General features: G+C 35.1%; 1 protein-coding gene across 16 annotated transcripts in view; it reads right to left on the bottom strand.

Annotated features, from left to right (window-relative positions):
• Window positions 1-14891, bottom strand: part of BBX (BBX high mobility group box domain containing) — a 274025-nt gene that overhangs the window by 82646 nt on the left and 176488 nt on the right. For all 16 annotated transcript variants that reach the window (XM_007985925.3, XM_007985927.3, XM_007985932.3 and 13 more), the window contains 2 exons: window positions 10965-11207; window positions 1010-1205 (listed from right to left, as the gene is read on the bottom strand). In XM_007985925.3, the coding sequence (XP_007984116.2) occupies window positions 1010-1205; window positions 10965-11207 (439 nt within the window). The remainder of the gene's footprint in view (window positions 1-1009; window positions 1206-10964; window positions 11208-14891) is intronic.

The raw sequence follows: 14891 nt of genomic DNA, 5'->3' as shown, positions 1-14891 counted from the left end.
TAGCCAGAACTATAAGCACATGCTACCACACATGACTGATTAAAATAATATTTTTTGTAGATTATATAGAATACTGCCACATACTTTATATACTATGAATCACACAGTGAACTATAAAGTCTTGTTAAATTTATTGGTTATTAAAAAAATGTGTTATCACAATATCACTCAACCTCTTTCCACAACCTTTCCATATGCAAATAGCTCAATACTCTGAAATTTGGAAGAAAATTTGCTTCTAATACTGAAATAGGAACCCTATAGCTCAATCGCAGCATCACTGCCTTTCCCCTGCTCAATCTGCTAATTTCATCTGGCAAACTCCTTTTTTGATTACTGTATTGCAATAGCTAGGGAAGACAGAGCCACTTGCAGGGTGAATATAAGAACTTTATTTCATGGTAATAAATGATTTAGCATACCTTACCACCCAAAGAGCACTAAAGGTCCCATAACAAATGGCACCGTCTGGAATTTTAAATTTGTCTGACCCATACATGAATGGACACAAGAGGAGACAGATAGGATGGGAATTCTAAGACACAGCTGTCAGGTCCATCTCAGATTTGTGATGTACTTGTTCATATTCGTGCCCTCAATGTTTCCAATACCCAGATGATCTCCATGATTGTGGCTTTTTAAGTAGCATAACTAAGGTGCATACTGGGATGGCTTACTAGTGTGTATATGTGTGTGTAAGCCGTTCTGTGAACATAAAATTTCCAAGGCTTCTAACAATCTCCATGTTGCTGTCTACTTTTCCATACTGTCAATGTCAGGAATTCACATATATTTATAATGACACTACCACTGAGGCTATATATCCTTTTTAAAATTACATGTATTCTATATATATATCATGATCCAGTGCTTGAAAATACACTATATCTTTGCCACTGCTTAATATTGGTCATACATTTTGTCCCCCTGCCCCCTGTACTGTTTAAAATGCTGCCGAAATGTATTGCCCTGTCCTTAAAGAACAGGTGGAAATAGTGTCTCAACTCACCAGCCATTCCAAAGTTAAGCTGAGGCATTTCTTCAGTCTTTGCTTTCTTGGGGCTTGGCAAGTCTCTTGAAGAGTCAGATGGGAAGGCCCAAAGTTTCTTTCGTGGATTGACAGTGGGTGTTGGGGATTTCACAGGCTTGTTTGTGGTAGGACACCATTTGTAGCCAGGATTTGCTTTCATAAATGCATCTTTATACTACAAAGAAAGGGACAGACAGTAGATTTTAATTAACAAATAGACTGAAAAAGTTCTAAGGGCTGTCACCCCATTCCCCTATTTAGATACCAAGTGAGAAAAACAATTTCAGTGACTTCTGTGGCTTTCCTTGTAGAAGAATGACAATCTCAGCATAGGGTTCCAGAGATAAGACATGGAGTTATCTAATCCATTTATGGGATAAGCATTCAGAAGCTGTACACTTTGTGTTCTTTAATCCTCAACTTTAAAAAGTAGTATCCAAAAAGCTTTCTGACCTTGGTGGGGAGAGTGAGTTGTTTATAATGGAATGAGCCTAGGGCTCTGGAGACAGAAGCAGGTTCAAACCCTCAAACTTACACTTAGGGCTACAGTAACCAAGGAAGAGAAAGTAGCTTCTCTGCGCCTCAACCTTAGATTCCATAAACTGAGAATAATACCACCAGTGCCGAGGGTTGTTGGAAGCAGTGGTGCATAGTGCATCGACCATTTCTTTAGCTAGCTGTGGACATTAAGCAAGTTATTAAACCTTTTCAGCCTCGATTCCTCCACTTACAAAGTGTAACCACACTTGCCACCATGCCAGGGGTCTGTAATGAGCATACATAACTGAATATATAAACAAGCTCTAAGAGCGCTGATATGTGATGTTGCAATAATCCATCACAAACTTTGTCTTACTTGGAGGTTTCAACCTTCACTGACAACATCTTTCTCCTTCATTTTTCTGTGGCTTGCTCCTGTTACCATTTCTCTCAATTCTGCTACCTTTTATGTCTTGCATGACAATAACATGAAGCAAAATACATTTATTGCTATTTGTTACATATTGCCAAAAGTTATCTGTTAAGAATGTATTTTCCACATATTCTTCAATTTTTATTATTGCTAGATATTTTATTAAATTAATACAATTCATTCAATCTCATAAGCTTGCCTTTTAAAATGGTAACTTAATGTGTGACATTAACTCATTATAACCTCCAAACAGCTTTTAATTTTACCCAATAGTTTGAAAAAGGTCCTTTATTCTTGGTATGTACTTTCCTTATACCAAGGATATACTTTTTTTCCTATCATTTCCCTTTAAATCATATAAATGAAAACTGTGATGTAGATAATTATGCAATGTTAACTGACAATGGTGTAGAATTATTTCATGTTATCTTAACTCAAAGTTTCTGAATAATGCATTTTTTTTAACCTGTAAGATATATATGCCTATTGATACATGGATACATGTAGAAGGAAAGTAAGCATAAAAAAACTGTAGAATACAGTCTCATTTTTCTTACAAAAATAATTAAAATTGGACACAAGGCCAAACTAGAATTTACTATCAAAAAGCAGAGCATGTTAGGAGTTATCAAATGTGATACAAGAGACACACTACCACAGTGCATTCATGTGCATGAGGGATTTACATATTAAGCTGAGGCAGACAAATAGCTCTGCCTGCTGTCTGGAAGTGGAAAGTGACAAATGGCAGGGTGAGGTGAAAATGGAAGTAGCAGACGCATGCATCATTATTGTGTCCCAGTAAAAGCACACAGGCCGGGTGTGTCAGATGAACAGTCACTTGAACAAAGGTCACCACTTTATAAAATGTCAAAAGACTTTCAAACAAATTGATTAACATATTTGTCATGATCAATAAAATTATCTATTTTTGGGAGGGAGTAGTTTAAAAATTTTAAGAAGGAAGTCATAATTGTGGAAAATGCTAGACAGGTGTCACCAGAATGATGGCCAGCATCAACTAATTTTAAAGCACCAATCATACCAACAGAGTCCAGCTTAAACTAATTTACAATGGGGAGCTGGTGCTGAAAATCACATAGAGCAGTTATAATCACCACATCCCAATTTCTCTTGCATGTATTCCACTCACCTATCCACATCTCAAATATTCTGTGAGCACTGACTAGATGACAGACACTTGCTAGACACTGGGGAGAGAAAAGAGTATGAATTTGATGGGGTCCCTGTCTTCATATTGCTTACAGTCCACAGTTTACAAAAAAATATATAATTTCTTTTTACACATGGTCCACAAGGCTGGACCATCGCTTCCTCTGGCTCAGGCAGGAAAAATGGTTTTACAATGGATCTACAAAAGGGCTACCTACCTATATGAGTTGGAATAACAGAGGGCAAGAGAAAGGCCGGGAATACGTGGGGTTTTATGGAAAACAATAACAGAATTTACTATAAGGGTCTACACTCTGTAACTGTATCACAATATTAATCTTGCAGATTCTTAAACTCAATGTAGATGTTCAAAACCACATTCATGAGTTCAATCAAGTATATACTGAGTGGAAGAGTTAAGAATGTGAGAGATAGAGAACAGAATAACACACAGTCTTTGTCCTTAAGGAGTTTAAAGTTTAGATACAGATGCCATCAATTCATGTAAAAACACAAGTTACACAAGCAGTATATGAGCATCAAGCGAGGGTGAAGGCAGGAAGAGCCTCAGGGTATGAGGATGTCTATCTGTTCTTGGAACCTGGCACTTCATCAATCACTTGCTCTGATTTAGCTAAAAGAGACAATAGTAGAAAGGCTTAATCATTTGTTGTGATGAGACTGTTAGGAAAGGAATTACAGAGAAGGCTGGGTAAGGGAGAAATGGAGGAAGACTCTGTATACTCCTCTGAAGTGAGTATCTGAGTGAAATTATTAGCGTGCAGGTCAATCATGTGGGCAAAATCCCTCATTACAGTACTGAAAAGGCCTAAGAGACAGGCCCTAGATATCCAAGGCCAGACTGTTCATACTGATAGTGGGACGGGAAGCTCACTTATCCTCCGAAAACATCAAACAAGCTATCAGTCCTAAGATTTCAACGGAAGACTGTCAGATAACAAAATTTTTGTTAAAAATACTGATTTTCAAAGTTCTCCCATTAAATAAAAATTCATCTCATGGCTTCCAATTTCTTTCTGCAAATTTCCAACCAATTAGATAAGCTAAGGGAATCCTACTTTGCAGTAGACACATAGTTCCTGACTTACCTGTGGTGCTTGGTAAATGCTGGATCCCTTCTCTCAGGCCCCATCCACTACCACATTTCAGTAGCAAGAATAATAAATTAGAAATCCTGCTACTGATTTTACTGTTACTCAGTATTGGCATCAAATACCCTTTGTCACAGTATTTTGTCTACTTAATATTTGATAATGGCATTCTTATGTGACAAAAGACAATATTCTGTCAATCTTTTAAAAATGGAGTCTCAACATTACTTTTCTAGACCATTTACAAAAAAATGCAAATTTGATAAACAAAAGCACTTTAATTTTAATAAAAGATAGACTTACCAACTGTTCTCCATTTGCCTGTTTTTAGTTGGGAGGAGGTGCTATCTAAAAGTCCACTAGTATTTCTAGTTATTAGTACGGTCTAGATCTTTTCAAGAGGGTGAAAGAGAAGTCGTAGCCCTAGTGAGATTCAGTCATGAGGGACCCCGAGAATGTCTGTATAAATAAAGACAGATGACTCCAGTGCAAACATATGAAGTATCATCTACCAAAATTGTGAAAAAGAGATTAAACTAGAAATTACTGGATTTCTGAGAAAGAGCTATAACACGTTTTACTGTATAATCATATATGTGATAGAGGGCTAAGTGAATCTCTAGCATAATAAATTCTGAGACAGCTGTTTCTCTTCCCATCCACAAGCAGAAATCACATTATACAAGGGTAAAAGAAGAGAAGGAATTATCTGATAAGTGGTACTAATCTGTACTTTCTTAGTCTGAGGAACCTTCCTTCATAAAAATTCAAAAATTATCATTCAGATAATACAACTCAATGCATTATCTGATCTGAATTATTCTTGCTAGCTGTTTTTAATAGAAAGAAAATTAATTAGACTGTTTCACATGACAGAACACTGAATTAAATTTATGGTTTGATTGAACAACAATAGCTTAAGTTCTACATTAAACCTGCAAAACTTTCATAATAAAGTCACTCCAACAGAAATTATACACTTGAAAAAGTGGTTTGAATATGTGACCAGGAAATTATTTGGTTGTTGTGTTGTAGAAATGTCATAAATGAAAATTTGAAAGCAAAGAAACTGGCTACTTCATGTGGCTATAAGGGTGAAAATTATTATGGCAACAGTAGTTTTTTTACAAGTATAATTTTACTCCCTAATCTGAGTAATTATGAGAAGAGTCAGTTTAATCAGTGTGCACTAATTTTAAAAATTGAAATTTCAGAATTTATTTAAAAATGTAATTTTGTTACTTTTTAAAAAGTAGACAGTGATCTGTCTACTAAGATCTGTCAATCTAAAAATTAACATCTGAAACCAAATACTAAAACGAGTTTTGAGAGACACAGTTTAAATTCTCAATTTATTCCTCATTAGTTACGGAGTTTTTATGGTCTTTATAAATTTATTTGAATATTTAAATACAAGTGTTTACTAAACAATTGGCAAATGCACTAATATTTCAAAATCAAATAGTTCACTTAATTAAACATCTATGTTGCTAGAAGCTAGTAATAACACTGAATAGTATTGGCCAAATTGGGCAAATGATATTTTTAGTTTTGTTCATTTTTGTGTTTCAAAGACTAATTTTTGCATTTCAGTAGGCCTTCAATGTATTAACAGTTCATAATAAAAATAATAATCATGTAGATAGAGAAGTATGAAACAGAAATCAACATAAAGCCGCTTATCAGAAATAACCCTAAAACAAACATTTGTATAGAGTTTTAAACTTTATGTAATGCTTGTACATATATTTCCTTATTTGTATTTCACATCAACTCTGTGAGGGCAGGCATCTTAATTGCCATTTTACAGATGTGGCAATTCAAAACAGTATGAGAAGGGAGGTTAAATGAGTTAGAATTTAATAATGTAACTTAATAAAATGAGTTTATAAACATTTAAATGTTTATAAAAGAACCTGGACATGATATAGCAATGTTCACAAAGTTATTATTATCATACTAAAAGCAAACATCTGAATATTTCTTTAAACACAGTAAGAAAGTTCTAATATCTAGAACACAGGAATGGAAAAGGTCTCAGAAGCAAGCAATGTTGTGAAACATAAAGCTCACATCTTTAGGTTTACTATCTATATCCCACAAATGTGGTGGGGTCCCTAATTAAACCATACTCAAAAAGTATAAGCCATTTGATTAGAAGCAGCAAAAGGGGGCTGACGAAGGAGAGAAATGGCAAGTGCTAGCTGAGGGTGGACTCCCCAACCCCTGCAAAAAACCCAAACAAAACAAAAAACAAAACTACCATGGAAAAGCAGAGAGGATATTCAAAAGAATAAAATAGTTGAGAATTACTAATAGACAAAATATTATTCACAAAAGTCTCATCAAGTCACAGATCATAAAGTAATTCCTGTGGAAATAACATGTTAAAGGTTTCAAAAAAAGTCAAAAGATGTTCTGAATACTTTGAGAAAGTATGTAAACAAAATTTTAATGAAATTTCTAGGATAAATATATAAAATAAAAGTTTTTAAAAGAAGAGTAAAGTTTCATTTCTGTGGAAATCATTTAGGTATAGCAGCTGTTTCTCAGAATGCTGGATAAATGAGGTGCTACTCTAATAGCAGGCAAAGTGCAATAGCATGCTTGCTAGAATACAAATTATACTATTTGTTAAGCATGATGTATAACAGTTAAGAAGAGTTCTCCAGAGTATAATACAAGAGAAAATGAGACAGTATTTTCTTTGGAAAAGAGTCCATATCTGATGAACCCAAAACAAGGGAATGAATGGTCTTTACAAAAATTATCTCAGCTGAAAATAAACACTAAAAAATAGATTCGTTTTGTCTGGAAGAAACATAAAAGAACTAATCAATAAAAAACCCATGGAATTTTGTGGTGGTCAAAAGCTTTCCCAGAATATTGACAAAAATAGATACCAACACTTTCAAAGGGCTAGTATAGTTCACCTTCAAGTTGCATTTTATTACATTTAATTCCATAGCTGTTTTATTGGCATACAGCTGAACCTCCAAACTTTTAAGTCTGGTCTCTCGTGGGTTTTTGCCTTATTTACCTTTATATCATAATTTTCTGTTACTCTTCTATGCGTAACCTAGGCTCCAGGTGAAACAAACTATCTGGTTCCTGAAATTGATTTCAGTTTCCCACACCTACTCTTACTCTTTTCCTTCTCTCTGAATCCTTATACGAAAACCCAGGCCAAATTCTGCCTACTTTGTAAAGCCTTTCCTGATCCACTTCCACCTACTTCCCTCCCCAGCACAAGCAGATTCTTCCCATAAGACTCATGACATTTTATTGTTACCATTCTTGCCATAATTACCCCAATATACTTATCTTTCAGGCATCTACAGTGGACAGGGTGATATACATATTAGAAGAACAAACAGGAGTCAAATGGGAAAGAATATCCCAGCTCCACTGTATACTAAATGTATGGTTGGTCAAGACACTAACTCCTTCAGAGCCTTAGGTTCCTGTTCTGAAGAATGGGAATAATCTTAACTCACTTTACAGGTTGGTGCTTATTTTATATGCTAAGCACAAAAAGGACCAATCAATCAATAAATGCACACATTCTGCCTCATGCCTATGATGCTAAAACAATGGGTATGATAAAGGTCATTCAAATTATTTAAGCTGTCCAAATCCTTCCCTCCTCTTTGTACTGTGTTCTAGCTGAAGTTCAAGATGTGTGATCCTCTCAATTTATCCTTAATTCATTATGATAATTAGTTTAAATGACAAATAGAAGGTTCCAGCAGTATTGTAGGCAAAAATGCAGAGATCTGTATTCCTGTAAGAGTACATACATGAAGACGTTAAAAGGAAAGATATAATTGTTTCTGTGCCTCCTAACTGGCAGTCACACATTCAAAAATTAGCACCTGTGAACATCCTCAACACTGTATCATCATGTACATTACTGAATTTAAGAAAGCAACCCAGGTTGTAACCTTAGAATAGTCTTCTTAAAATTACTAACAAATTATTGCTCTAATAAGGTTCATCAGAGAACACAAACCCGCAATCAGCCATTTTTTTCCAGCAACTGAAATTAGTACTGGGAAATAATTTAAGAAACTAAAAACAAATCCCAGAACAGGTGCTTTGTCTTAGCAGATGCAATAATATAAGATAATCAGGAGCAAGGAAAGGGGTCAGAGGAAATTTTCACGAACAGGTAAACAGACAATCTTTTCAAAGTTGTATTATTACTCACTCTTGCTTTTAAAATATACTTCTTTTAAAAACAGCAAGAAAAAGAAAACATTTCTCACTCAATTGATAATGGCAGGACAGATACTGGCAAACACCACCTAAGCATTCACAGCCCCATCCACACACTATGCTGAAAGAATCTGTCTCGCACCCTAATGGACAACATCTAAAATTTGAGGTTTAAAATTTAAAGATTACACATCTAAAAAGAGTTTTAAAAATGATTGTGTGTTGGGAGAGTCTTGAAAAACAGACCACATTTATCAACGGCGTTGTATCGCTAGCTACTATCACAAAATCTGGCCAAATTAAAGGCACTTATTAAGTATTTGTTCACTGAACTGACATTCCAATTAAGGCTGCAATATTAACATAAAAAGCACCAGCACAATTATATGCCCTTTAATGTAACTGCAAAATCATTTAGAAAGTAAGTTGGAACAAGTAGGAATCACTTACAACTAGGGACCAATTGTGTAATAATTTTGAAAGTAGCTGAATCTTCTACACTTTGCAGTAGAAATGAAGCAACATTTCATAACAGCAACTACAAACAAGGCAAATTATAACGTGGAACATCCAGTTACAGTCTCCACATTTAGTAGATTGCACTGGGCCACCTTAACAGATTTCATTTTAGTGCCACAATGGCAAATATTGTGAACCTAATTAAGTAATTAGTAAGGGATTTCCTATATGAAAATAATACTTCCTCTTCTTAAAAGTGGCCACCTATTGGGTTTATAAATTAGGCGTTTTTAAGAAAAAACAAACAATATACTGGGGACAGGCTGCATGTTATCCCAAAACGGCAATCTAAAACAAACTCAAGTGTTTAATTATAGGAAGCTTATGCATTTCCCTATGAGATTTCAGATAATTATTTATTTTACTATATAAGAATGACTATGAAAAATGTAAGGCTATTTAATAGGAAAGTTTTACTGTTAATTACTGTTATGCTATGGAAATCTAATGAAATATTTAAAATCATGTAGGTTACTGTAATTGATTTTAAATTTTCCACAGGCCCTATATAGTTAAAATCCTGTCTTTAACAGTCAATTCTTAAAGTCTTATCTGATTAATTATATAATTATTAATACTATTATAATTAACAATCATTATAATCATTAATACTATTACAATTAATAATTATATTAATACTAATAAAATTAATAATTATGCTAATATAATTACTAATTCTAATTCATAGTAGCAACTATGCTAATAATTTACTCAAGATTCAAATTTCCATGAACATTTCTTAAGAAATTTTTATGTTGTATTTTTTAAAATTTTTATGTTTAATGTTGATGTTTTTAGCTAATTAACTCAATAAAGGCACAGCACCTGGAAGAACTGTTTTTTCACATACTGAGATGTCTACTAAAATGTCTTGAAACTGTATTTTGTCCCCTGCTGGTTCATTTTTTGATAAAACTCAACCAAGTGTTTGGGTGACACGGGTTTTCATGAACCAAGATCTTTTTGCAAGTTGCAATGCTGAGGAAATAATATTAGAATTATTCCTGTCAAGTTTAGCCACAATAATATTGCTTTGCTTATTACTCGGAGCTAAATCCATCCCAATACATTTAAATGTATAATGGTCTCATTAATTCCAAATACAGTAAAAGAACCACGATACAATTTTTGAAGAAATTTAGTAACTGCTATCATTCTGGAAGTGATTAATGTCCCATCTTTCTGAATAGCCTTCCAGCATGGAAATGCTTCCCACTAACTACTGCCTACACAGTATTTACAGGCATGCACACCTCACAGTACATCCTGTTCCACTGGCATTCAATCATTTATTGGTTTTAAATATTCATACGGCACTACCTACAGAACAGAAACAAGTCAAAGCATATTTCTTGATAATTTTGTTTATTACAAAATCAAAAAATGTTAGCATCAGAAAGGATACAAATCTTTGTCCAACTTTCTCATTCCAATAACATTAGACAAGGAAAAGAAAAAAAAGAAGCTGAGATGCAGAGGTTGACTTATGGATATGGTCACAAAGCTACTTAGCATCAGAACTAGATCAAGACTCCTTCCCATGATATAACTAGAGTAACCTAAGATTGTCAACTTTACCATGGGCATTCTCTGACAATAAAAGTAGTTTCTAGAAAAACTTAAAAAAGAAAAAAAGTCGCCATTCATAATAAATTACCATAATAAATAAACAAATCACCACTCACTGTAAACTATTCGTAATAAACCTTCACAATAAATCAATCCCTTATATCAATCAGTGGGGTACAGACAATGAGAAAAAACTTCTTGTTAATATATTGTTCTTGGCACCTCCACCAGCATTTCTACATGGACTTGGAGCACAGGAACAGGAACAGGAACAAGTCATACAAAGAAAGCACTTAAGTTTTTACTTAACATCTGATTCATGATTCACCTTCTCATTGCTAGACCTTCAACAGGTGCTTCATACTTGCTGACTGGGAGTTTCAGGACTGGTTGCTTTTAGCTATCAGAATACCTTGTCATTGTAACCTACCTCCTTGGCCATGTCTGTGTATTTCTGCTTTTCCTTTGGATCAAGAACAGCCCACCAATCAGCTAGTATCTTGGTAGCACCTCGGTTATCAAGCCTGGGGTGTTCTTGACGTACAAGAGAGCGATGGCGTTTGCAAAATAAAAGAAATGCATTCATTGGTCTCCGGGCTCGCTGCTCTGGTGATTCATCATCTTCAGTTTCACCAACATCTTGCTCTAGGCCATCGGCCCCAAGAAGTTGAACCTATTACCACCAAAAACAAAGCCAGATCTTTAACATGTTTTGGATAATTTTGACTTAACAGTTAGTCTTGGTTTGCAAATTGTATTTTTTCTTAGCTCCATTTAAACAACTTACACATTGAAAAAAATATAATTTTAAAAAATCAACAACCACTGTTCATGGTTGGTAACTAACTTATGATGTAGCCTTCTGCTTAGTTTCTATAGCAACCTGTGCATATCTCTATTACAGCATATATTACATTGTGTTATAATTGCTTACATTTTTTTCTCTCTCACTAAACAGTGAGCTCTTTGAGGACAAAAGCTCTTATTCACCCTTATAACCATAGCGCCTAGCTCAATGTCTGATATAATATTAATACTTAACTAATTGTTGAATGAATAAACCCATTCTATGGTTAATGGATATTAAGATTAACAATATCCATATAAAATATATGATTAGTAGCTGTGTCTTTCTCTGCTTTGAAAAGTGCCTTTTTCTACAGCTAATAATATGACAATATTTATCATGAAAGTAAGAAATAAAAAGGTAATATAGACTACTCAATGTTTCTGCAAGCATCACAAGTAGAGTATTGTAGTGTAAAAAAATCAAAATAGATATTTAACATGATTATTTGAAAGAAGAACTATACAATAAATCTTCAAACTTGTAAATTTCAAGCTTTCTTGTTTAGTGAAATGCTCTGGTGATAGGAATAAACTGCTCTAGGCTTAAACATTCAAAATCAATTTTGAATACTCTTTTTTCCTACACTTCATTCAATCATTGTTCAAGATCTTCAAGGACTTCTACAAAGCTCCGAATCTGTCCATTCCATCTGGGTAATTCTCATTCCCACTGCCCTAGTACCACTTTGGCCTATGCTTAGTCTTCCCGTTTCTCATCTTCTTTACAATACTTCTTGCATATTGCTGCCAGGTTAACTTTCTTAAAGCACATCTCTGATTACAGAATCTCAGAACATATGATTATAAAATATTTTATAAGGCTAAAATGATTCTATAATGTTTCTTAGAAACAATGTAACTATAAACAGAAGTTCACAATGTTTACTAAGCCCATTTCCTTAATTTCTGGTTTCAAAATTAAAATCAAGCAGGACACATTGCAGGTTAAGTATCCCTTATCTAAAATGCTTGGGACCAGAAGTGTTTCGAATTTTCGGATTAGGGATACACAACTTGTAACCATTAGCCTGCATTATGCAGTAGAGTGGTTAATTCTTGAACTTGAGTATGCACTGGAATCCCTGGAGGTTCTGTTAAAACACAGCTAAGTCCCATTCCCAGAATTTCCGATTCTGAGGTATGGAGCGGGTCCTGAGAATTTGTATCTCTAACAAGTTCCTAGGTGACGCTGATATTACTGGTTTGAGGAACACTCTTCCAGAACCACAACTGTAAGGCAACCATGTTCTTTTATTACAATGTTTATTGGGAAATTGTTACAAGCAGATACTTTAGGACTAATCACCTGCTTAATCCAACTGGTATTTTTAAAAAGTCTTAGCCAGGCAAGTGGTTCACGCCTGTAATCCCAGCACTTTGGGAGGCCGAGGTGGGAGGATCATGAGGTCAAGAGATTGAGACAATCCTCGCCAACATGGTGAAGCCCTATCTCTCCTAAAAATTCAAAAATTAGCTGGGAGTGGTGGCACGTGCCTGTAGTCCCAGCTACTTGGGACGCTGAGGCAGGAGAATTGCTTGAACCCAGGAGGCGGAGGTTGCAGTGAGCCAAGATTGTGCCACTACACTCCAGCCTGGTGACAGAGCAAGACTCCGTCTCAAAAAAAAAAAAAAAAATCTTTTGCCGTTAAGTATTGCAAATGCAATCAATTAATCATTAATTACCTTCAAACACAAAGAGTACAGAAAAAATCTTGAGGTTACAGCCATCTAATTTGGAGATATGTTAGGAATTATTATTGGGGATGAGGGCTACATAGTTACCTTCCTCATTATGTATATAATAGTAACAATAATTTGCATTTTTCAAGGGAGTTTTATTTAGCATTCTGAAACTAGGAAGCTAAGAAAAACTAAAAAGTGTACTATTAATATATAAGATGAAGAAGCAATTATATTTCCACCCTTCAGAAAAGAATAACTTTTCATTCAGTTACTAAATTATAAAATTCAGCGTGTAACAGATGGACAAAGGACCTCATGTTTTGGGAGGGAGAAAAACATACAAACATAAATTTAAAAGCAGTATGCTGACTGCGACAAGAAACCAGCAACGTAACAAAGCACTGGTGGATGGGAAGAAGTGCAAGAAGGCCTCCTTGGAAAAGGTTGCCCGAGCTTAATTTTGAGAAACAAATCAGGCCAGGTGTGGTGGCTCTAATCTCAGCACTTTGGGAGGTCAATGGGGGCTGCGGATCACCTGAAGTCAGGAGTTCAAGAATGGTTAGAGCGACATGGTGAAACCCAGTCTCTACTAAAAATACAAAAGTTAGCTAGGCGTGGTGGCGGACACCTGTAATCCCAGCTACTCTGGAGGCTGAGGCAAGAGAATCACCTGAACCTGGGAGGAGGAGGCTACAGTGAGCCAAGATCGCACTACTGCACTCCAGCCTGGGTGACAGAGCCAAACTCTGTCTCAAAAAAAAAAAAAAGAAAGACAAAGAAAGAAAGAAAAAAAAAATTTTTTTTTAATTAAAAAATTAAAAATTAAAAAAAGGAGAAACAAATCAGAATGTGTCAGGTCGTCAATGGAGAGACATGGGGAACCAACAGGTATTAAGGCTTGCTGGTTTATCTGAACATCAACTTGCAGTTCAACAGTACTGGTATGTAAAAGAGAACAGGGCTTTGCGAGACAAGGATGCAGAAGATGATCTGCGCACTTCAGGAAGAATGTGCTCTGCCATATTTACACGCATGCTTTTGATCATGTAAACCAGTAGTTTGGAACTATATGGACCAATAAAAACATGTGATTTGACACAGTTTGTCAACTTTTTATTCTGCCACCTATGAACACTGAAAAATGTTTTAATTGCTATTTAATGTAATTATTAATCAAAAAGCAAATATATAAATATATGAATAACGAAATAGAAATAAAAACTGTCTTAGAGTTTAGAACTTACTTTTCTTTCCCCAGGAGCTCATTAATATTTTCTAAGAAAAATCAACACTAGTCCCCACAGCTGGATTGACGTAATGGAGAGCCATGAGTGATTTTAAGCAGTGGAGGGGCATCATTAGATTGTATTTTAAGGAGATAACTTCTAACAACAGCATAAATTTTAAGAGTAAAACTAGAAGCAACCCAAACTAGAGAACCCAGTTAAAAATTTATCCCAGCTGTCCAGGCAAAAAAGGGATAGGGCTGAAACCTAGACAGCAGTAATGGGAACAGAGAAGTGAGAACAGGGACAATATTTATGAGGCAGAACCAAGAGTGGCTGGTAACTAATTGGATCTGAAGGCAGAAAAAGGAAGAGTGATTCTAGCTTGGGTGGCAAAGTTTCTTCATATACAACAAAAAAAACCTTATTCTCAAACAAGAGAAATCAGGCCTGGTGGAGCACAGAGATCAGTGCTAGGCAGGTGAATTTGAAGTGGCTATGGGAATGCTGTGTGGATACCTATGTCTGCAGGATAACAATGAGATACCAATAAACAGAAGGTGCTAAGACTAAAAGTACGGACTAGATCACCAAGTGTG

This window comes from Chlorocebus sabaeus, chromosome 22 (genome assembly GCF_047675955.1).
Source record: "Chlorocebus sabaeus isolate Y175 chromosome 22, mChlSab1.0.hap1, whole genome shotgun sequence".
NCBI lineage: Eukaryota > Metazoa > Chordata > Mammalia > Primates > Cercopithecidae > Chlorocebus > Chlorocebus sabaeus.
The sequence above is the reverse complement of the archived record's forward strand: the minus strand, read 5'-3'. Positions and strand labels throughout refer to the sequence as shown.